Source organism: Amphibalanus amphitrite, unplaced genomic scaffold, assembly GCF_019059575.1.
Source record: "Amphibalanus amphitrite isolate SeventyFive unplaced genomic scaffold, NRLGWU_Aamphi_draft 000143F_arrow, whole genome shotgun sequence".
Taxonomy (NCBI): Eukaryota; Metazoa; Arthropoda; class Thecostraca; order Balanomorpha; family Balanidae; genus Amphibalanus; species Amphibalanus amphitrite.
Genome location: NW_024881638.1, coordinates 492,213 through 517,091, shown reverse-complemented (window position 1 = coordinate 517,091; position 24,879 = coordinate 492,213). Strand labels below are relative to the sequence as shown.

Here is a 24,879-nt window from a genome sequence, read left to right as displayed (position 1 = left end):
CGAAATCAGTGAAATGAGACAGGATTTCACAGTCGACTTGTACTTCCGCATGATATGGCACGACTACAGATTGCTGTTTCCTGTGTGCGAGCATCGGCCCTTCATCGTAATGGATACTGACCAGTTGGAGGATATCTGGCTGCCGGATCTTTTCTTCAAGCAAGCAAAGAAGTCATCGAGACACGATGTTGTCCGTTGGAATGCAGCTCTCAAAATCAACAGAGCAGACAAAAGCATATTCTACTCGGAACGGTTAGCGATCACCAACTTTTGTGCTTTCGATTTTCGATTTTTCCCCATGGACCGTCAGCGATGTTCCCTGCCTGTCGAGTCGTTCAACTTTTACGCCAAGTACATCAACCTGACGTTCCAACCACCGGGAATCTACTTCAACAACTTCAAGTTCAAGATTCCGCAGTACACCCTGAGCAGCGTAGAGCCGCGCGACTGCTCCTATCACTACCAGTACGAGAACTCATACCTGAACCACACCTGTGTCGAGGCCAGCTTCATCTTCGACCGCCAGTTCAGCTACTACTTCGTGCAGATGTACCTGCCGTCCATCCTGATCGTGCTCGTCTCCTTCCTCAGCTTTTGGATCCCGGTGGAGAACGTCTCCGGCCGCGTGATGCTGGGGGTGACCTCGCTGCTGACTCTAGCCACACAGTTCACCACCGCCCAGCGCTCCCTGCCACCCGTCTCTTACATGAAAGCCATGGACGTCTGGATGTTCTTCTGCATCGTCGTCGTGTTCTTTGCCATGGGGGAGTTCACGCTGGCTTACAGCTTCAAGAACCTGCGGCTGGGCGTCGGCAGCCGGGTGAGGCCGTTGCTAGTCAGACCGAGGAAGGTGGCCACCATTACAGTGCTCCCCGGGGACGCAGAGGTCACCAAACGGCGCATCGCCTTCGGTGCGACGGCAGACTCAGAAGAGCAGCTCGATCAGAATGAGGGCCTAGTGAACCGCTTTCTTAGCTGGCTCAACAAAGGTAACTCGAGTGTCATTGATAACGTGTCAAAGATTATTTTCCCTACCACTTTTGGTGTGTTCAATATTATTTATTGGATGTACTACACTCGTGCACAAAAATGAGCATCTAAATATGCAAGCGCTGATATGACTATACAGTAGTAGACACCTATTGGACAACCAAAGAGTGTTCAAATGAATTATATTCCCAACTTTCGTAATAATGTTTCGTATGTCGTTATGCATAATCCCATGTTCGCTTTCAAAGCATAGTAGGCAAGCAGATCGTTACATGTTATCATTAAATCCACTTTATATAACATACAAGCATTTTTAGTGTATAAATGCAGTTCATTTTCACATGCACCATCTTTTTCGCAAAGTATCGTTGTTTCGATAAATAAGTGTGCTATGCCAAGTACAAGACATTTAATTATATTCGGAACCTTGTTTCGCGCCGTTTTGATTTCTGATGTGTTGTCGCATGGATCAGCAGAGCATAATAAACACCAGCAGTGAATGACTATACATCCAAGTGTTCCAGCCAAATCCAAAAGAGGGATGCAGCCCATAGTAATCATATTCCCTTTAGAGTACTGAATACATATATGAGGCTAAAAACAAAGTTTTATACCATTAAAGAAGTTTCGTTTGGCAGTCATATATGTAGTGTAGCTATATCATATATGGTTGAGCTAAACATTCAACATAACATGATAATTCCTTGCTTTATTTTGCAATATTACAGCCCAACTTGTTTTGTTTTCATCACTGTTCGTTCCAAAAACAACTGCATGAACCATGTAATTGAATTCATATTAATTACATCTAACGGTTAAATATAGACGTAAACATGACGATTTCAACAGAGAAGTAGAAGTCATTCAGAAAGAAGACCGGCTGTTTCTTCATTTGCTAGAGGACGGCACAGAACGTTAGGTGATCTTCAGTATCACGGAGACTTTCCTTGGCGCCTCTGAAATAAAACAACTTGTTAACATCAATCAATGATTGAGAACATGAAGTCAGTGTAAACAATAAGTCGAAGCCATTCTGTTACAAATGGTCCAAAATTGGAAAAAGCTTTTGTATCGCCAGAATTCGCCTCACGTATAAAACGTCACTTGATCACGCAGCTGAACGCTGTGCGTTGAAACTCGATACCTTGATGTTGATTTTGGGCACATCAGCCTGGCCCACGCGGTCGATCTTAGGGAGGTTCTGAAGAGGAGCTTGACGAGCCTCCACGCCATCCCGGATAGGCAGTTTTACCGGCACTGGTTTCAACGGCTCACTGAAAACGGTATGGTATTGGTTATTGGTGTAAAATCACGACTGTCATACCCAATTTAGACTTCAGGACCAAAAACCTGCAGTTACGCTTGTTCATCTCTAACAGCAACAGACAAGCATACAATCTTTTTACGCACACCTCAAGCTATCTGCATTTTTCTTGCCACTGGCATAGAGGAAGCAGCGACATTTGTATGGCGACCGAGCTATATGACCCACCCGGCACGCCTTTCTGACCTGAGAGGAGCCTCGTCAGCGTCCTCCGGGCTCGGCGACAGGATGGTGGCGTTCCACAGAATGTCGTTCAACACATCGATGATGACCGGCATCAGGTCAGTGCGCGTCTCGTTGACGATCACGTCCACCAGAATCGGCCCCAGGTCGTCGGCGAAGCCGTCAATCACAGTGGCCATGTCTTCGCTGTTGAACAGGTTGTGCATCTGGACCTGGTAAAGGAGATAGAACTTTATTAGATTTGATCAAAAGTCCGGAGTAATGAATATAAAGATATAATAGAAAAGCTTGAGTATGTACTGTGAATGTTTAATTTGTTGTTATCAAAGGTTGATGAGTTGATGGATAGAATGGAAATCTAAGAATGTTTCCGCTTACGTCCAGAGTGTCGAAGTGGTAGTAGAAATCCAGATCGGTTATCTGGTAGTGGTCATGTCCACCAGAAAAGTTTTGCTTCAGATCGGCATTGGCAGTCAGGACCATGCCTTCCATGGCAAAGCTGCAAACAATCATGACGTAAGACCTCGATTCAAGTTGGTAGATTGATCACAATTCTAGTAATGACCTGTTGATATAATAGAAGTATTTTATTTACCAGTAAAACGCCTTTTGGGCGAAGAACGAGCGAGCGAGATAGTGAGCCCTGCACGTGCGCAAGGGCAAGAGGGTACTTCCAACGGGCTTGTGCAAAGCACCCTTCTAACCGGTCGCTAGCGGTGTGCCAAATTTGAACGCAATCGGCTCAGCCGTTCCTGAGATCTGGAAGCGGCATTCTGCACGTGCGCACGTGCAAGCGGGGTCCAAACTGACTTTTGCCCGGCACCCTACTAACTGGTCCCCAGCCGTGTACCAAATTTGAGCGCAATCGGCCCAGCCGTTCTCGAGATCTGGGAGCGCCCCCTGCACGTGCGCACGTGCTGTAGCACCCCAACCTTAACACATGCAGATGAATTATCTGATGGAGACCTAACTGTGTACCGAGTTTCAACTCAATCGGCCCAACCGTTGTGCCGTTATTGAGGTTGCAATTTTGGGGGTTCTTAAAAAATGTCTAACTTTACCACGCGCCACGTGCGGTGGTTGGCAAGAACGCATGGTGGCCATTACACCACAGAACTTTTACGTCCAAGTGACATTCAGTAAAGAAGACCGCTTGTCAATCGGATGTCCCGTTCCTAAGATATTAGCTTTTGAAGAGCGTCCCCACGGCCGGCCGGCCGCTCATACTCAGGATTTTCCCTTAATTACGAGCGAGCGAGCGCAGCGAGCGAAGCGAGTCTTTTCAATATAACGGAAAAATCTCAGTATGAGCGGCCCGGCCCGGCCCGGCCCGGCCCGGCCCGGCCCGGCCTGTAACGCTTTTGAGAGGCTTATATCTCAGCAACCGCTGGACCGATTGGCCTGCGGTCTTTTTTGTTGGGTAGCCCCATCCCTTCTACCCCGTAATTGACTACTTTTGATACATCTCAGTGACCGTCGTGGCACGTGCCACGTGAAAAGTCAAGGGTGTTCAAGCTGTTTTGCAAAAGTAGTGATTTTGAGAGGCTCATATCTCAGCAGCCGCTTGGGCGATTGACTTGCGGTAATTTTTGTAGGGTAGCAGCATCCCTTCTACCCAAAATAGGATACTCTCGATGTATGTGGGTCACCCCCAGTGCACGTGCAAAATACAACAATAAGAGGTGCCAAATTTGTTCCCATTTCAGTAACTCGGTAATTACTGGGGCGATTTCGCTGAAACTTGGCATACAGGTAGGCACCCACCAGGCAATGCATTCCCATGTGTTGCGGTTAGGGTGCTACTGCACGTGCGCACGTGCAGGGGGCGTTTCCAGATCTCGAGAACGGCTGGGCCGATTGCGCTCAAATTTGGTACACGGTTGGGGACCAGTTAGTAGGGTGCCGTGCAAAAGTCATTTTGGACCCCGTTTGCACGTGCGCACGTGCAGAATGCCGCTTCCAGATCTCAGGAACGGCTGGGCCGATTGCGTTCAAATTTGGCACACCGCTAGCGACGGGTTAGAAGGGTGCTTTGCACAAGCCCGTTGGAAGCACCGTCTCGCCTTTCCGCACGTGCAGGGCTCACCATCTCGCTCGCTCGTTCTTCGCCCAAAAGGCGTTTTACTGGTTCAGTATGAAGTCGCTCGCTCGCTGCGCTCGCTCGCTCGTAACCACGAATATAACACCAGTAAAACGCCTTTTGGGCGAAGAACGAGCGAGCGAGATAGTGAGCCCTGCACTTGCGGAAAGGCGAGAGGGTTCTTCCAACGGACTTGTGCAAAGCACCCTTCTAACCGGTCGCTAGCGGTGTGCCAAATTTGAACGCAATCGGCCCAGCCGTTCCGGAGATCTGGAAGCGGCATTCTGCACGTGCGCACGTGCAAACGGGGTCCAAACTGACTTTTGCACGGCACCCTACTAACTGGTCCCCAACCGTGTACCAAATTTGAGCGCAATCGGCCCAGCCGTTCTCGAGATCTGGGTGCGCCCTCTGCACGTGCACACGTGCAGTATCACCCTAACCGCAACACATGGGAATGCATTGCCTGGTGGGTGCCTACCTGTATGCCAAGTTTCAGCGGAATCGCCCCAGTAACTACCGAGTTATTGAAATGGGAACAAATTTGGCACCTCTTATTGTTGTATTTTGCACGTGCACTGGGGGTCACTCACATAGATCAAGAGTATCCGACCTTTGGTAGAAGGGATGCAGCTATACCCTACAAAAATTACCGCAAGACAATCGCCCAAGCGGCTGCTGAGATATGGGCCTCTCAAAATTACTACTTTTGCAAAACAGCTTGAACACCCTTGACCTTTCACGTGGCACGTGCCACGACGATCACTGAGATGTATCAAAAGTAGTCAATTACGGGGTAGAAGGGATGGGGCTACTCAGTAAAAAAGACCGCAGGCCAATCGGTCCAGCGGTTGCTGAGATATAAGCCTCTCAAAAGCGTTACAGGCCGGGCCGGGCCGGGCCGCTCATACTGAGATTTTTCCGTTATATTGAAAAGACTCGCTTCGCTCGCTGCGCTCGCTCGCTCGTAATCATCCACAGCCATTTTACTATTTTATTGTAATAGCCAAGGGGGAGGGGTGGTGGTGGGGGGGGGGCTGACGGGGTACAGTCGTAAAATGTATAGGATTAAATTAAAGGATTAGGTAGTATAGGATACATTAAAGGTAGTGTGCCACCTTTGAAAGATTTCCCATTTTATTTTTCCTAGGATAAGAAGCTTCTGTTTTTACCTAATATCGCCAAAAAATCAAAAATGGGCCTGGAATAGTGCCTTTTTCGCCTAAAAGTTTATCGGTTTTTCGATATGTATAACAACTGTAGTGGACTGACCTGCAAACAGGCGTCGGCAACAAATCGCGAATGCGGCGCACATGTGACAATAAGCAAAGGACTATAGAGTTACGACGTACGGGAATGAGTTATCAGTGCACAATATCGAGCCTTAAACTGTATGCCTGTATTGGTATTGTTTCTTTTATTTGGCTGTCGAACATTATTTATGGTTTGAAATATGATTTTATGTAAAATAATTGATATGAAAAAGCCGTCTCTTAAGTTATGACCCCATTACAGCACACGCAAGTGGCAGAAATGCCAATGATCAGCTGACGCATTTTTCTTGGCCGAAGGCAGAGCGCGCGGCCCGACGCACCACCACCGAACCACAAAGCATGAGCAGAAGCCGCGCCCAAAGCCAGGGCCCCGGTAACGTGAGGTAGCCGAGTCGGGGCAGCGTGCGCTGACCCAAGCCGGGGCCGCAGCTTTGGGCGCGGTCTACCGCATCCCCGCGGGCAGCCCCGGGCTATCACATGACACCGGGAGGACGCGCGGCCCCGGCTTGGGTCAGCGCACGCTGCCCCGACTCGGCTACCTCACGTTACCGGGGCCCTGGCTTTGGGCGCGGTCTACCGCACCACCTAACAGGCGTGTTCGAAACCGCAGGAGATGATGATGAACGGGTTTATCGAAACTTGATTGGATGAGCGTATCGGTAAAAGCGATTTCAGTGTGTGCATTTATTGTTCATAGTGGTGTGAAATGTGGTTGGGGTACGACCGACAACCCGTCGGGGCGAATTTCGCACTGGGGTACTCAAAATTTGAAGAATTTAAGACGTTTCCATGAGTTTTGAAGGTATGGCTAACTTCTAAAAATCCGGTTCTCCTTATCTGGGCCATTAACTCCATACGGTCCAGGAAAGCTGGCACACTACCTTTAAGGTTCGAAGAACACGAAGAACACTTTTTATCTTTTTTTAGCTTTGTATTCTGATGAAGAGCTGTGCTCGAAATTATTAATAAACAAGTGTTTTGATCTAACCTTTTCAAACTAGGAGGGTAAGGTCATTAATCAAAATGCTTTAATATGATCCTCGCACAAGCACTGAGAAACTTAAAGAACTTCCCTAATTTTAGCCAAATTCCTCTAATCCTACTGGATATAGTTATATTAATTAGGCAAAACCGAAACTCTATTGTTTAACTTAGTTAAGTTTGTTCATTGAATCATCCCCAAGCACACGTCCAATGATGTATGAAGTCATAGTACAAAAAAAGCCCGAAAGGAATGGAGTAATCCGACTACAATTATACCACGGAATGCAAACACGGCGCCGCGCCCGGCCCGGAGTGACCCGTACAACTGACCTGGCGGGGCCGGCGCCGTACAGAGGAAAGAGGTCACCGATGACGCTGCCGCTGCCGAAGGCATAGTTACACTCCAGGCTGAGGGTGGGCAGACTCAGAGCCAGGTCCAGCTTCAGGGTAAGCATGTTCACGTGGATGTTGTCGATGACGAACGTTGACAGATCGTGCAGGAGAGCTTCGGTGATGTTCAGGTGGATGCTGCGAGCGAAAGAGGCGGCGACGTGAGGCGATGCTAAAGAGCACGAAACTCTTGTCCGATAGATCCTGCAGTTGTTTTAGGGCTTGTGCCACGATCACGTATAAGATTAAAACGTCTACACGATTTAAGATTAGCATGCAATGTAAAAATATTGATTTACACCTATGCTAGCGGCATATTTTCGTCGGTGTAGGTAAATGATCGAAATGTGCTCATTTGTTGTAGCCACATACGCATGCCGGGATGAGATCGGCAAATAGCGGCCATTTTACCTTTGTAAGTTGAAACACCTTTGGTGTTCTTCACTTTCTTTAAATCAAACACAACTCTATAATTTTCATTTTGTGGGAATTGATTCTGATGCCAATGGAAAACCACCATATATGTAAACTTACGTAAGGAGTCCCGGCTCATCCAGGTTGAATGGGATGTCGGGAATGGGCTGCGGCTCGCTCAGGGAGTCTCTGAACGCCTCCAGAAGAGCGACGATGAGCTCATCGATGGGTCCGCCGACGGCCGGCGGCGCTGTGCAGCCGCGCAGTGGACACTCAGGTCAGTGAGAAATAGGGCTTCAACTGGATTATTGTTGCATTATCTATATTTATTGGTTAACATTGCATTAAAGTTATTGGTTAATCACTGTTCTGCGAATATTTATTATTACGAGCGAGCGAGCGCAGCGAGCGAAGCGAAGTCTTTTCAATATAACGGAAAAATCTCAGTATGAGCGGCCCGGCCCGGCCCGGCCTGGCCCGGCCCGGCCCGGCCCGGCCCGGCCCGGCCTGTAACGCTTTTGAGAGGCTTATATCTCAGCAACCGCTGGACCGAATGGCCTGCGGTCTTTTTTGCTGGGTAGCCCCATCCCTTCTACCCCGTAATTGACTACTTTTGATACATCTCAGTGACCGTCGTGGCACGTGCCACGTGAAAAGTCAAAGGTGTTCAAGCATTTTTGCAAAAGTAATGATTTTGAGAGGCCCATATCTCAGCAGCGGCTTGAGCGATTGTCTTTCGGTAATTTTTATAGGGTAGCTGCATCCCTTCTACCAAAGGTCGGATACTCTTGATCGATGTGAGTGACCCCCACTGCACGTGCAAAATACAACAATAAGAGGTGTCAAATTTGTTCCCATTTCAGTAACTCGGTAATTACTTGGGCGATTTCGCTGAAACTTGGCATACAGGTAGGCACCCACCAGGCAATGCATTCCAGTGTGTTGCGGTTGGGGTGCTACTGCACGTGCGCACGTGCAGGGGGCGTTTCCAGATCTCGAGAACGGCTGGGCCGATTGCGCTCAAATTTGGTACACGGTTGGGGACCGGTTAGTAGGGTGCCGTGCAAAAGTCAGTTTGGACCCCGTTTGCACGTGCGCACGTGCAGAATGCCGATTCCAGATCTCAGGAACGGCTGGACCGATTGCGTTCAAATTTGGCACACCGCTAGCGACCGGTTAGAAGGGTGCTTTGCACGAGCCCGTTGGAAGTACCCTCTCGCCCTTCTGCACGTGCAGGGCTCACTATCTCGCTCGCTCGTTCTTCGCCCAAAAGGCGTTTTACTGGTTGAGAATTTTCAACAGAATGTAATGAATGAGAGTTAGCATGCGTGAAAAGACAAAGATGTGCTGAATATGGGCTGTCTTGACGGGAAAACTGAAAAGGCCATACTTGGAAAAGGCTAAATAGAAAATAAACCAATTTGAAAAAAATAGAAAAAAGAAATAGAAAATATAAAAATAGAAAAGAAAGCAGTACATCTATAAATGGTTCGGACCATATCATATGGAATAGTTCATGCCGAAGCCAGTGCCAGCAAGACAGTAAACGTTACCGTGCTGTTACTCACAGCTCTTGGGCGCCCCGACACATTGTGTCACCAGAAGACACACCGCCAGTGGCTTCAGCAGCATCTGGGCGGAACGAGCACAGTACGTGAGGCATTGCGATGTGAAACCGTTCGAAACAGCGTGACTGTCACCGACAGAACTTAATCGGAATCGGTGGCTGGAAGTCTGCACCAAAAACGAAATAAGCTTAATAAAATGCTTGTGACGTTTTTCCAAAAGCAAAAACATGCATCTGAATGTACACCGCAAACCATGAGATGAGCCCTTTTCTCAAAAGAAAGCAGCAATTTTGACCACATATTGCTGAGTTACTAAGCACGATCAGACGCTGATATGACATCACTTTGCAACGAGAAAAGTTCACTGGTCTCCAACCTTATTCCCGCAGTTCACATTCAGATACCCTCCCCAGCCGAACTCTACCTTGGCGAGCTGTGATTGCCCTGTCGCAGCTCTGGCAGGCCTGCGTCCCCACCAGCGATGCCCCGGCGACTGGCCCTCGGGCCCGTGGGCTGACTGGCGCCCGGATATCTGTGAGACAGCTCACACATGGTAGGTTCACAGGAGCCCCGCCCTGTTATAACGCCCTCATTTCACAGGAGCACCCACGTCGTTTTTAAGGTGTGGCTGTGATATTTTATGTTTCTAAATGGATGCGGAAGAGAGAAAAAGAACAAGTGGTGTGTATCTTCATGCTGTGTGGCTACTGGCTACTGAACCTAAGCGGTCAAAACGTGAATTACTCACGCGTACATAAATGTAAAAATTCGTATCTGAAGTCTATATTTCCTATATCAGTTTTAAGGCTCAATAAAAGTTTTTTTGCTCTTGTGAAAGGAGGAAGCAAGGAGGAAGAAAAACTATTGAGATTACACTTTCTGTTTTTTGTCTCCTGGGCAAGTTTGAAAGTTGCAAAAAATCTATTAACGAATGATGTGCCGCGAGTTTTTCATTTTATGTCATTCACAACTTTTTAACAATTTGCAAACCAGAAAAGCCCAGGCCAGTAAACATCGTATCCATAGCATCTTTCGACTATCCCCGAATGTAGTTTTTCGGCGGGGGACAGCCAGCGTCTGTTGTTTCTCACGCTATCGGGGCGTGTATATCTCGCCTCTCCCGCTGGCCTGTGCGGGAAGCACTGGGCTCAGGGACAGGGACGTGGGTAGCGGCGCCCAGCGGAGCAGGTGACGCTCTCAATGACCTTGGAGCCCGAGTTTGCAGAGGCTAAACGGCCCAGGACACGTTTTGATAAGAGTTGTTTGGATATTCCTATTTCATATATTTACGCATCAGATCTGCATAGTTCTATGCTACAGACGCAGTTAGCCGTGGATGCAAAAGTCATTCGAAAAACGCCATATGTAAAGGGAATTAGTAGGTAAGAGACGATTTTACACATATAACACATCAGATCAAATGTAGTGTCTCGGCATTGGTAAGACTTTGCATAGATAACGTTTGTGAAAGCTAGCCTGCCATGTACAAAGCACATCCTATATATAGCAAAAGGACATTTCAACATATCTCAATCTTAGTTATTTTTTATTACGCAGTTGAATCCAAGCATATCATGTAAATTTTCCTCTGGTGTTGAAGATAAGAGACGCCTGAGAACGACACACATGGCTGGCCCCTAGAGACGGTACATGGCTCAACGTCACTTCACAAAGCTGCTGCTGATGCTTTAGTGGCGCAGAAACTACCATCGGAGGCACACATTGTAACTTGCTGCTCAAAGGTACGCTTGTTTTTGCGTGTTCAAACTACATCCCCACGTTTTATTTTGCTTCTTGATCTTTATTATATAACGCAGCCTAGATTTGGTCGACTTAGGAATGCCATTTTGTACTTAGCATCAAAACATAGCCGTTGCTATTCGTAGGTCTAGTTGTTATTGGCGCCTTTCTCAACATAATTTCAAGAGATTTATTCATATTCTGTGAGCTTCAGTATAGCTGAGAGCTATTTTACTTATTTTTGCACTATTTTTATTCTATTCAACGGTGGGAAAGTTATTTAAATGCACATACTATGCTTACATATATCATTTGGTAAGCTAATGCTCCAATTTTGCAGATGCTGCTCCGGACTTTTTTGACGTGCCTTTTGGTGTCCCAGTCTGTTAGTGGGCTGCCGAAATTGGCCTCCGTTCAGGCTGGTAAGTGGTAAAGTTCAAACGCATCCCATGAAGCGGATCCCATAGCGGATGGCTATTATCAGGCAGGTACGCATAAAAATGACATTTTCTCTTGCTATCGAGTTACGTAGATTGATAAATGACTGACCTTCATGTCACGGTGCACTAGTGCTGTATCATAATTTTTTTTGATAAAGTAGTGTTGCCTTTATTGTAAATGTAATTAATCGACATTTCTTAGCAAATAAAAGTACGTACGACGAGGTAACGTTTTTCCACATTGCAACTGCGCTTTAAGTGACTGATCATATAGGACGTTAATAAAGAGCCTCATCTAAGTTATGCGATATCACCCCGACAATTAAAAGCATGGTATTGCTATCTAAAGCACGCGGTAAATTGCCATCCCTGTTGCGATGGGTTTCCTGCAGCGGCGGCGCGGTCGTCCAGTGACGCTGCCGTCTCGGGACCGATTGACGACCTGCTGATTGCCCTGCTGGAGCAGCTGAGGAGCCTCCTTCCCGAGCCGCTGCCGCTGGGAGACCTGGCCATCGACGTCGACTCACCGTCCACGATGTGAGACTGCGGCCTATAGGATCTCTATTGGACACTATGAATTGTCCCTTAATGTTTGCATGGTTTACTTGATGGACCACGTTATGTACAATTGAACCCTTGCATGGCATTGTTCAATGGAAAAGATGAATCGCTCAATGTTATAGCATGCAAAATTCATAATCGCTCCATCCATGTGAGTTCCGTCAACATGGTTACACACGGCTAATGGCTGTTAAGATGTTAAAATGATAATTGCGCCATTTGATGATGTTCTTTATGATCGCTGTCCTCGAAGCACCGCCTCTAAAAGTAACCAACTTCACTTCGCAGCATCCACGCCAACATCACTGATGCCGTTCTGCACAACCTCTCGACGTTCATCATCGACAACGTGCACGTGAACATGTTCACCCTGAAGGCTGCCGTCGCCCTGAGCCTGCCGACGCTGAGCCTGGACTGCAACTACTACATCGACAGCAGGAGCGTGCTCGCCGAGCTGTTCCCGCTCTACGGAGGAGGCCCTTGCAGGTCTGCCACCTATCGTAGGGGAAGTTGGGGCAATGCCGGAGTTGGGGCAAAGCCGAAATTCGAGATATTTCGAAAACCGTAAGACATGGATGCCACCTGTCAGTGATGCTCTGAAGCTTAAGTGACTACAATTATCGCATGTTTGTTACGAGTCGTCATTCGGAATACTTCGACTGTGAGGGCGCCAAGAGCGTTTTCAAGGTACGTTTCCTTTGTACTACATGCGCCTTTGAAGCTGCATTTTTTTACTCATTATGCTACCGTTTGTCTGGCCAATTCGGTCAAGTAATCTTTAGCATGTCTTTGCATAAGTGTGCTGCCTATTTGAAATTTATACAGCACGTTGAAAAGTTATGGGCCTGCAAATGAAAGTATGGCTGGCTGGGGTAATGCCGAAAACGTGCGATTACGCACGTGTTAAAAGCACGCTACGTGGACTTTACTGCTGTAGAATAGCAACGCGTATTTTTAGTCACACAAATAACACTTTCAACCGACACAACGGCCTGTTACCTATAAGGAATGATTTACCTGGCATTTTCTTATTATATCACACAATTATAACTTCCAGTGTGCACCGTGTCCTCAAGCTCTTGAAACGTGTGTCAGCTTTGATGAATTTTGGATAAAGTTTGAGATAAAATGGCAAAACATCAATGTCGGCATTCCCCGTAGATCATTTCTCCCATTTTCGGCTTTCCCCGCAGTCCGGGGCAACGCCGAAAAAGTCACTTCTTTGATATTTTTAGTTTGTGCGCTTAACGGTATGCGAATTCATCAAATGCGCCTGGTATGTTTGAAAGGCAAAAGACTGGCCTCTCGAATGACGCCAACAAGAATAGCGTATGTTGTCTACCTTGCGTGCTACGGGCGTCAGAAAAAAAAGTCTTCGGCGTTCCCCCAACTTCCCCTAATAACAAACTATGTCAGCCCTACACAATAACTTACGCAATAGCTCTTGATGCAAGTGATATCGACTCAATGCTAATGCATCACCATAGTTCTTTTGGAGAAATTATCCATGAAAAGAAACATCATGCGATGAATTTAGGCGGTTTTCGCGAGGCGGTTTTCGCGTTTAGGCGGTTTTCGCGTTGTTTTGACTAAGGTCTTTATCATTCATCATTGTATCTGATCCTTCGAAGTGACTAATGACCTCGCACTTCTGGTAGCGTGGCTCTGGGAAATTTGGCGGCCGCCGTCGACGCTGACCTGAAACACAACCGATCCGATGGTAGCGACCACTACCAGATCGAGGCGCTCGACTTCAATCTGCACTTTGACACTCTGGACGTGAGCCATGATAAAACGCCGCATGCAATGATAGTTTTAATGTCGATTGGCCTCTCGTTTCATTTTAGTTTGTCATTAAAATAGAACAATCATTTTCATAAGAAAAGGCAATCATTTTGACCATACTGCGGTATATGCCCCTCGTTGGGCAAGGGGTTTAAATGAACATCGGGAATTCATTTAAACCCTGTTATACGTCAAATCTTTGTGACCACCGTTTAATTCTTATATTGCTAAGCCGCCGCACCCGATTACAGATCCAGATCCACAACCTGTTCGACAACGACGAGCTGGCCACTGTGATTGACGAGTTTGCCGACGACTTTGGCCCGCTGCTGGTGGATATTTTGGTCAACGACACCCGTCGCGACCTGCTGCCGACCATCATTGACGAGCTGAACGACCTGCTCTGGAACGCGTCGCTGCCCCTTGCCGAGACTCCGGCCGTCAAACACTTCCAACGCTGGACCAGGTGGTAATATTTTTCCTTACGATTTCAATAAATTAATATATTAGGGGAAAGTGGGGTAAGACGGTCAGGGTAGGTAAGACGGGCACCCCTTCTGCAGACAAAACCAATAGCGCTACGAGCGAGAAAAATTAGGACCAGAATTGCCTTTCCCACTACAGGGTGGACCAAAAAGGATGGAAACATTTTAAACTCGTGTAAAACATGCATCATTGCATGCATGTGACTGGGAATGATACCAAACAAGAGTACATTTCGTGGAAATTCATAATGGCATCACTCTCATATGCTTTCTCTCGTTTTCAGTCTCTCACAGCAGATGTTCGAAATGACCACTTTCGCGAGACAGGCACAGAGCGACCAGCCTGGCTGCTGACACGATAGCCCGCTTGTATGGCTCACACAGCCTTGCTGATCGCTCTCTTCAGTTCAGAGGCTTTCTGAACCTTCCTTGTAGACCTGGCCCTTGAGATGACCCCACAGTAAAACATCCATAGGGGTCAGGTCGGATGAGCAGGTAGGCCAGTTCCGACTGGCACCGCGGGATATCAGCCGGTCACCGAAGTGGTTTTCGATGCACTTGAGCGTTGTTTTTGCGATGTGAGGAGGCGCACCGTCTTGCTGGAACCACATAAGGTCTATGATGAGGCTGCCATGATTCGTTTGGACTTGCTCTCAGAACTTCCTTAGCGCCGCCTGGTATGCGCTGTTGATTGACGGTCACAGTGTCGCCGCTCCCTTCTTCGAACCAAAGTGGACCCACGATTCCTTTTCCGCTGAGGGCACACCATTTCGGTGACCTTGCTGCTGTGCAGTGACTTCTTTATCATATCATCTCAAGGGCCAGGTATATACAAGGAAGGTCTATGTGACCTGAAGAGAGCGATCACCAAGACTGTGTGAGCCATACCAGCGAACATGTGTCGTCGGGCTATCGCGTCAGCCACCAGACCGGCCGCTCTGTGCCTGTCTCGCGAAAGTGGTCTCTTCGAACATTTGCTGTGAGAGACTGAAAACGAGAGAAAGCAGATGAGAGTGATGCCGTTATGAATTTCCACGAAATGTACTCTCGTTTGGTATCATTTCCAGTCACATGCATGCAATAATGCATGTTTTATGAGAGTTCAAAATGTTTCCATCCTTTTTGGTCCACCCTACACACCACCATTGAAGTCTGGTGAATTTGTGTTCAGTCGATAATCTTTTATTTTGATTTCTTTAAAACACTCATTTCATTGAAAACATCCAAAATGTATTGTGCAAGCTTTTGTGTGCAGCACTATAGAGTTAAAAACTCGCAATCACTTGTGGTACACTCATATGCCACAGTGCTCATTTACCGCGGATTTGCTTTGTCTGTATCAAATTGTCCACAGAGAAAAATCGTGCTGAGCTTCTGACATTGAGTTTGGGGCACTGAACTCTATAATGTGGAATGCGCATCGGCCGCCAAATGGTGTCCAACGGTGCCGCCATGTTGCGCAGACCAGAAAGCGGCCGCCGCCTGTGCTGGGGAATAGGGAATTCGGGACCTCGATTTACGTTTGCGGTCGCTGCATCCGTTACGCTCAAGCTATGTGGACACGGAACCCGGCATCTTACGCAGAATTGAGTGGAGAACAAGATGAAATCCTAAAAAATCCTCAGCTACAAGGAACTAATACGTTAAATCCTTATAAGTCAATGGGGAAATATGAAAATTGCTATTTTGGCGCCGAGAATGATCTGAAACTATCTCAAGCATATCGAATCATGATTTCATGCACTTTTTGCAAGGTTCTATGCTTCATATTTGCATTGTTGCCCTTGCGTGACGTCATCTGTGACGTCACAAGGGTCACAATTTTTCTTCAATAACTCCCGATCAAATTGAGCTAGCGAGTCGGGAAAGCCACCAATGGACTCAGGAAGACCTGCCGAATCGAATGATATGCGACATGACCTCTTTCGACCAACTTCGTGACCTGGGGGTGCTGACCTGACCTTGACCTGAGGTCAACACCCTAAGTTGACCTGACCCGAACAAAAAGTATATCACTCGATGCGCCTGAGCTAGCTGAACACGATGATGCCAAAATCGCGGCTCTACGGCCATTTTTGGCGAAGCTATTTACCAAAAACCGAACCCGTGCCTTAGATCACTTGACCTGACCTCAGAGGTCACCGGTTGACCTGAGACCCTTACAGCGGGTTCCTACCATTCACTCTGCATTATACTTTGCCGCATACGACCACTTTACCGCTTAATTCTAGTTTAATTAGCGGTGCATTAGCGAGGTGGGTTCAATCAACCCCCTCGGCCGGGGCAAAGGTAGGTCAGGCGAGTGAATTTGAGGAATTCTGAAGATACGATCGTGTTCCCCACTCAATTCTACGTAAGATGCCGGGTTCCGTATCTACGTAACTTGAACGTAACGGATACGGCGGCCGCAAACGTAAATCGAGGTCCCGAATTCCCTATTCCTCAACACAGGCGGTAGCCGGTTTCTGGTCTGCGCAATATGGCCGCCACCGTTAGACACTACGGCCAATAGGGTTGAAGCGGCATTGCTCCCCTGTGGTTTGGGGTAAGACGGGCAACTATGAATCCAATGGGTCTGTAATGGTGAAAATATTTTTGTTGCTGTAGGAAAAAAGAAGCACTTCTAATGAGAATATGTTCGATTCCGATACTCACAGACATGTTAGCAATATTCCTTCAGCACAGTTTATTCTCGAATAATGAATGTGAAAAACGGTTCTACATGGCTTATGAACTAGGGCCTATATACGAGCATGCGCCTTCTGCACGAATCTGGTATACTACCATTTCCGAAGCACTTGAGACCAACGAGCGACTGTATCAATGCGGCTAATCTCGGGCATTTGTTGCGAGCTGTGCTGGTCGGTGAAAGAAGCTGGCCGTCTTGCCTTACCCATGTGACCGTCTTACCCCATGGGGTGGGGTAAGACGGGTTTTTGCAAGGTTTTGCAAAAATAGCTGCAGTTTATTTGTTGAATCAGGTCTAAGCCTCATCTTCTGGCAAATGGAAGTAAAATGTCTACAAAAGGTTTTCACTCAGTTTTCCGTTTCTATGATGTTTCTAACCGGCCGAAAAATGGCTCCAAAGTTATGGTGCCCGTCTTACCCCACTTTCCCCTACACTGAAAACAATTTAACCCAAGGCCCGCGAGTAAACCGGTGTTTTGCGGGTACCCCTATCCGCAACCATTTTTAACCACCCTCCCAGGAGTACAGTAAGGTCCCATTGCAGTGTAGTCGTCCCTGCTCTCAGCGGACTTGTTCGCTGACAGCGGTTATATCCGCTCAGAGCAAGTACGACTACACCGCAATGGGACCTAGCACTACTCCTGGGAGGGTGGTTAAAAATGGTTGCGGATAGGGGTACCCGTAAAACACCGGTTTACTCGCCAGCCTTGGGTTAATTTTTTTTCAGTGTAATGCATTTGATGAAATGATAGAAATGATAAGTTGTTAGATGTAAATGATGACAATGCAATAATTATCGCGTGTTTTGCTCGGTCCGTGTTATGGTGTTGCTGATATTCGAGTTGTGATGGCGTTTATTTTTTTCCGATAGGACGGCCCCGTCGACAAAGTTGGTCAAGCTGACCAGCTCCGCCAACGCCAACTCCTTCTTCGACAACATCATCCCGAACCTGCAGACGTTCATCGTCGCCAACAGCCTGGACCCGATGCCGCTGCCGGAGATGGATGCTGAAGTACGACCGTCAGCATACTTTTCTTGTAGTTCAGTTCGCTAGTCAAGCCCGTTTGATTACATAAGTTATGCCGTAAAGTTAGATCAACTCAGCGTCTAATTAATCTCGCCAACTACTAACTAGTAACAAGGTTATTTCTTTGTAATTATTTTAGAAAACTTATTTTCTTTAAAACTAGTTTATAAAACACTTTCTTAGAGGCTGAAACAGCACTTGCACTAAAATCACAAACCCAAAATCATCCATTCATCGCATCTATTGACAAATAAGCAACATATGTATGACTCTACATGTCCACTTTGCTACCAAAGAAGAACTTTCCACGCATGCCAATCTCATTATTGGTTCCACCTCACCAGGTCCTGGGAAATACCGGCGTGAAGCTGTATAACGGCTTTGTGAACGGCCTGTCGTCTGTTCACCGCACGGCCGACGCCCACCTGGTCTACGACGAGGTCGAGTGGCTGTCAGTGGACGGCGGACTCGGATTCGACGAGCTGGTGGCCGGCTACAGCCTCAAGATCGAGGTGTTCGGCATCGGACCGCACGTCTCGGCCGAGATCCATCTAACCGGGACGAAGGCCGAGTTCCAGGCGCAGATCTCCTCCCAGGACCTGGCTATCGAGCTGGGAAAGCTGCGAGTCTCCGACATCGGGTAAGAAGCGTTGAAATACAGTAGCATAAGATAATCCAAGAAACATCACTAGAGAGTTGTGAATGGTTAACACGTCATGCTTTCACGTTTAACGCTCCGTTTATTTATTGTTTCCATGGGTGTAGTAGACAAACAAACCGATAACTTTGTGGCAATTTGTTGAACGCTTCCCCTCATATCATTTCCACACTGTTTCAGGAGTATCAGGGTGATCATCCACGGTCTGAGCCTGTTCGGGTGGCTGATTGACCCCATCATCGACCTCATCATCAACCTGTTCCGGGGCCCGATCGCCGACGCCATATCGGACGCCATGTTCAGTGCCGTCAACGACATGCTCTCAGAAATCGACCTCCTGGCCATGCTGGAAAACCTTTAAATGATGACGGGATGGTGGAAACGTGGTGAATCATGTAATGATTCCGACAATAAGTGCCGTACATTTATGATCATATGTATGATTTGTCTAGTTATCCAGTATTCATGCTTGCCAAGATACGTTGTCCTGGAAATGAAATACATTGATATTTGGTGTAATAAATGACATTTAGATACGTCCATTGGGGACCAAGAAAACCAAAACCATCCCGAGGAAGGACTATGAACTGAAAAGATGGCGCTAACATGGACTAAGCGACCACCCAGTTTGTGCTCTGCCGCGCGGGTCAGCCCGTCCTGAACGTCGAGCTACAGAGCCGCGGCACTGTCGCCCAGATGTGAGCTTGTTCTATCATTTACCGGGGACCGTATAAGCCGGAACAAAGAATGGTGATACAAATGGGAAAAGGGCACGTCCTCCAGTTAAAGAAGATAGATTTAGTGATTGAAAAAATATGTCTGTTAGCGTTAGCGCCACTCTCGGAATAAATCGGATATAAATTATGCCAGTTACCAAGAGCTTCAAGATCTGAATTAGATGAGTAGATCACAGAGGACAAAGTCCTGCCTAAATCTAATAACGCTATACCTAACTAAATGACAGCAATTATGGCAGCATTTTATGTTGCATACTTTTGTCGTACCATTCGTAAGCTCATAAGCTCGTAAGCTCGTAAGCTCATTCGTAAGCTCGTAGGTACAGTTGAAAAAACTGCACAGCACGTGTAAGCGATGCTATGGAGAGATGGGGGATGGGAAAGAGGGAGAGGGAGGGTGGGGCGAGGAGACGGATGTCAGGCTTGCGGGAGGTCACCCACGGAACATTCGGCCTTTCCCACGAGCTCACGTGGCTGATTTCTCACGCGCCGAGGAGCGCTAACCTTCACTGTAAACCAAATTGACAAGTCTTGTGTAATATAACCAATCATCTCTTGGTATGGTTACCAACTGATACTTTTTAAACAAGCCGTTGTCTGGTGCATTGCTTGTCAGGTGACAACCACGAGTCAATAGTTACTATGCACACAAACTTCTCAGTATCCAGACCAACTCTACATTTGTTTCAACGTTTGTTTCTTAACCAGTTTTGGAAACTTGTTGCCGCATGGTTATTTAACCGGCGCCTAACTTGTACTGGTCAGCTGGTCAGCATAAACATGGTCAGCTGCGCCTGACGTCAGACTTGGCGGACCAATCAGCGGTCGCCGCCCGCCGTTAGCGGGCCCCGGCGCGGCGGTTTCAAACCAGCAGTTGTCGCGCGTCCGCCGTGCAGCCTGGAGCAGCGACGAGGGCTGTTCCAGCATTTGTGCAGTAAAAAGTGAAATCTGTGAACTGTGGTGTTCGTGCTGTGAGTGAGGCCTCCTCTGGCCTGCGGGACGCACTAATCGTGCCTATACCCGTGGTCGAGACGCCTCCCTTCCCCTGCGCGCGCAATATAGGGGAAGCGGGGGTAGCACCGCCATGTGGGAAACACCGCCATCCTCTCTATCGGCAAAACTCTGAATTGTAAATGTAAACACCCGCCATTTCGGTGTCCGAACGGAAACGGGACGCCGCGTGAGGTAGGTTTCGCTATGATTTATTTGATTTTGAGATCGCAATTGCCCAATTTATGAATTTCAAACCATCGTTGTAATCATTTGGCATGTTTGAGCAGCAAGTAAGTGGTCATTTCAAGTCAAAATGCCTTGATTTTTACGTTAAATTTGAGGGCATGAAGTGCTCTTTGTTGAGAAAGGAATTACAGAAGAATCGCGTCCCGGCTTGTTTTGCTGTCGCGGCGTTGTCGGTCCATGACTGTGAGTGGGGTAACACCGCCATGCTCAAGTTCAAGTTCAAGTTCAAGTTCGGTGTATTGAGGACATTTCCACATAGTGGCTTAATATTTAGTCCGAGTCAGAGTACATAGATAAAAACATGACACAGTCAATATCACAGTAAATCACAATCAAGAGATGGGTATATAAAAACACGGTCCAAAGTCGGACAAACCAGACCCTCAACTATATCGACAGCCGGCGCAGAAACTCGGCGCGGGTTACAGAGCTGGTGACAGCCGGCGACAGGCGGTTCCACGCCGCGGCCGCTCGGTAAGAAAACGCGCGGCGCGACGCGGACAGGCGGTATGGAGGCAGCTCGAGAGCGCCCGCCTCAGTCGACCGGGTGCTGCGCCGGGAAACCGCTGTACGAGGGACGAACAGGGAGCGGATCGCCGCGGGAGCGTGCGGGTCCCTCAGCGCCCTGTAGACGCCGAGGCAGTCACGGCGCTCAACCAGCTCGCGCACGTCACACCAGCCCAGCGCAGCTAGGATCGGCGATATATGGTCATGCCTGCGCACGCCAGAGACAACCCTCGCACCAAAATTCATCGCCTTGCTCGGCGGTGCTACCCCAAGGGGTGGAAAAATGGATAAAGCCGCAATGATGATTCACTCAGCTCGGAGAAGAGCTTTAGTTAGGCCGCAAACGTCGTCTGTTTTTTAACCTCACGTTTGACTTCACTGGATGTTTCGAAATAAACGTGAATTTGTCATGCTTTGTATGCATATTGTCCGCAACAAACAGTCTGATCTGTGACAAACTAACAACCAATTCTTGTGCGTCTTACGAGGGGCGTTCAAAAAGTTCTCGGCCCGACCATGAAGGAGCAGAGATACGACGTCGACTTATTAGACCAAAAATGTTCATTTAGTCAAATAACCAGCGTTAAGACAAAAATATTTCGTGCAGCGCTTCGCGAGAGGCCCCTGGGTCTCCATAGCCAAGTGGGTTTTGGACGCATCTGGCACGTCCAAGACGGCTGCTTTTGTCTCCTTGCTGTCAGCGAGGTTGCCACTGCTAAGCGATTTCCTTATGTTGGGGAAGAGGTGGCAGCCTGAGGGTGCAAGGGACGAAGAAAAAAGTGGCTGTGACAACAACTCGAAGCCACAGCTCACTGCTTCGCTGATCGTCACCCTGCTCATGTGTGCTGGTGCGTGGTCCTGGACCAGGCGCACACTTTTAGTCAGCTTCCCTAGTCTCTCCTTGATATCTGCTGCTCGCTACTGTTATCGAAGGAAGGTGTAGCATTCATCATTAATTGTGCGCCCCTGTTTTAGAAAGTTGACGAGCAGAGCCCCGCCATCATCCAAAAATGCAACCACCGTCACCTTGCCGTCTGACTTTAACACGTCGCACACATTTGGTGGCCTTTACTCAGTGTGCTTCCACTTGTACAATTCGGTCACGCCCTGAGGGTCAATGTGTGACACCCACAATCCCTCCACGGTAACAAGTAGTTCAATGAACTCTTTTGGATCTTCGAAATAGGGGCCACAAATTTTGCGTTACGCCTCCTTTCGAGTTTGCCTTTCCTCTGGAGTCAGCAAACGGGAGATGCATCTTGCAGAAATCTTAAACATATTAATAGGCCGTCGAAGAATGGCTTTGAGGAACCTGATAGACAACTCCGCTTCTGCTGCGTTGTTTCAGACCAGAACATTTGTCATTTTTCACAAAGAAGTGCTTATTTTTCATATTTTCTTGAGTCAATGCTGTTGATGGCTGGCCACTGCGGGGGTGACCATTAATGATCTGTTGACCAAAATTGAACAGAGATGCCCACTTTTTGGCGCTACTGTAAGAAAGACAAACCTCAACATGTGTTGGCACTAGCTTTTCGTGAATAACGTTTGATGCATTTTTCTGCAATACATGAACCAAATCACTGTTCTATTCTGGGCGTCACCCATTCTGACCGGAAATAGCAAACTATGTTACGATTAATTAGCAGCCTGAACCAATCACAGGGCAGATTGGTTAATGGCTACGTAAGTGGACATCCCAATAACACATCAATGAACACACCGCGTTGCAGGCCGAAATTCCAACTCCTTCATGGTTGGGCCGAGAACTTTTTGAACGCCCCTCGTATATGAGTTTGAGTTACTATTTCAGACAGCAGTAACGCTTCCAAGGGTGGCTATCACCGTAAGGCCGATCTGTGGATAACATCGCCATCAGTGGCGGTGCTACCCGCACATTTTTTGGAGGACGAAAAATGCAGGACTTGTTTTCGACGTCTGTAAAGTAGCGAAATTTTATAATGGAGCGCTGGACACTATGCCAACATGTAGGAAAACATTCCTACTTTCACATGAATGCAAAAGAGCTTCGTTTTTACTACGCATATCAGCTCGGTGAGCAGAAATGCTTAAGGTGGCGGTGCTCCCCCCGCTTCCCCTAAGTGGGCCAGACCTGTGCATGCACATGTGAGCAGATGTTTTGCGGTCGGTGTTTTTTAATATAAATACATTTATTTGCCTTTAATTCAACTCTTTGTATTTTTAACTTAACTGATGGACATATACCTATGGGCTGTAAAAGCTAATCTAGTTGGCGATCATGATTTATTCGAATTATCTGCGTGATCGTGCAACTGCATGATTGTTATGCTTAATGTTCAGGAATTATTCGTCATAGGGGCATGTTATACTTCTGGCTTGATGCGGTGCACAAAACCATGTTCTTCCACATACGCAGCAGTTCTTGCTTCAAAGACTTATATGCTGACGGTGCACGATAGGTATACCTACTGGGTATACCTACCTCATGCATTTACCACATCCATTCGAAAATATGCACTCGGAATTGTCTCCAGTCAATACCTAGTATTAATTACGTGACCGTAATAAATACTAATGATTCCAGAAACTTCCGAATGGATGTGGTGTATGCATTCATTGATTATATAACCCATCAGTATTTCGTTTCTTGTCAGCGCAAGCCTTTGAGCAATAACTGATGCCAGTCATGGTTTTGTGCACCACTTCCAGCCAAAAAATAACCTGTCCGTATAGAAAATATTTTCTGAATCAGTATCGTGGCAATTGAAAACGAACGCGAATCGTAAGTTCTTAAGGTTATCAACGGAAACAAAGCGATTGTAAGGAAGAACAAGTTCGAACGGAGCGTTAGTACACTTACTTGTTGACGATTTGTAAGCTAGCAATGCCAAGTCAAAGGCTAGTTCATCAACAAACCAGGGGTTGGTGAACCCTATCCAGAAGTTGGTAGGTCCACAAGGCCCAAACTAGTACTCAACAAGGTGACGCCTATGCGAATTGGAACCAAACTTGTAGACAAACTGTTAGTTTGTTGGCCAACAAGCCTGGGGTTGGTGAATCGGCAAGGTATCGACAAGGTGACGCCTATGCGAATTGGAACCAAACTTGTAACAAAGAGCCAACTTGTAGATTTGGTTTACAGTGTTGTCTGGCTAACAAGTTATACAATACGCAGTCACCTGAGTCGGTGTAAGCTTTACAAATTTGTAAATGTGATTCATCACAATATTCGTGAGTAAACCAGGTAAGTGATAATTTTGCTTGTTGACGGCAAGCTTTCCATCTGAATTTTCCTTCTAAGAAATTACGTATTTTTGTTAATGAAACCATGACAACGGACAATTGTAAACAGTTCATTTTGCAATCCTTTTTCAATTTTCTTCTGAGCAGCGACATATTTAGCGAAATTTATTAGCGAGCTGGGGTGGGCCATGTAATAAAATGAATACTGGGGGTAGGGGCAATAAGAAAACAAATATTGCCCTCTTTGACGTCACTGTAGCCTTCGGGCGAATACTTCAACAAGCATAATTGCCCTCCGCTAAGCCTCGGGCAGTAAAACATGTTTCGGTCTTCACCCTCGGGTTACAGTGGCGTCACATCGGGCAACATTTTCATATTTGCTTGCTACCCCACATAGTTTTCATATAATGGACCATTTCTATCCAGCCATTGTCAGACATTTATGAGCAACGACGCATATTTTAAGGGACCAATTGAACAGTGGTCTACCGGTTCCACCAAGCTATTTTCTTCTTTTTTTAACCTTAACAGTCCGTTTGCAGTACCACCGTCACACTCTTTGAACCGAAAATTGCCTCA

The 24,879-nt window shown here is 47.2% G+C and overlaps 3 protein-coding genes across 3 annotated transcripts; 2 read left to right on the top strand and 1 right to left on the bottom strand.

Annotated features, from left to right (window-relative positions):
• The first annotated feature begins 298 nt into the window (after positions 1–298).
• LOC122382617 (glycine receptor subunit alpha-1-like) lies at positions 299–1,243 on the top strand. The gene is made up of 2 exons (XM_043368175.1): positions 299–989; positions 1,239–1,243. The coding sequence occupies exons 1-2, from the start codon at positions 299–301 to the stop codon at positions 1,241–1,243; spliced, it is 696 nt and encodes a 231-aa protein (XP_043224110.1).
• A 441-nt stretch (positions 1,244–1,684) lies between these two features.
• On the bottom strand, positions 1,685–9,762 carry LOC122382606. Its single transcript, XM_043368163.1, has 8 exons — positions 9,632–9,762; positions 9,208–9,271; positions 7,760–7,889; positions 7,166–7,363; positions 2,876–2,996; positions 2,501–2,709; positions 2,135–2,264; positions 1,685–1,946 (listed from the first exon to the last, which is right to left on the bottom strand). Exons 2-8 carry the CDS (start codon positions 9,269–9,271, stop codon positions 1,923–1,925), a joined length of 876 nt encoding a protein of 291 aa, XP_043224098.1. The 5' UTR covers positions 9,632–9,762; the 3' UTR covers positions 1,685–1,922.
• Positions 9,763–10,865: 1,103 nt separating this feature from the next.
• On the top strand, positions 10,866–19,115 carry LOC122382605. The gene is made up of 9 exons (XM_043368162.1): positions 10,866–10,949; positions 11,288–11,369; positions 11,780–11,924; positions 12,237–12,434; positions 13,607–13,727; positions 13,985–14,199; positions 17,778–17,919; positions 18,279–18,574; positions 18,773–19,115. The coding sequence occupies exons 2-9, from the start codon at positions 11,288–11,290 to the stop codon at positions 18,951–18,953; spliced, it is 1,380 nt and encodes a 459-aa protein (XP_043224097.1). The 5' UTR covers positions 10,866–10,949; the 3' UTR covers positions 18,954–19,115.
• The last annotated feature ends 5,764 nt before the right edge of the window (positions 19,116–24,879 follow it).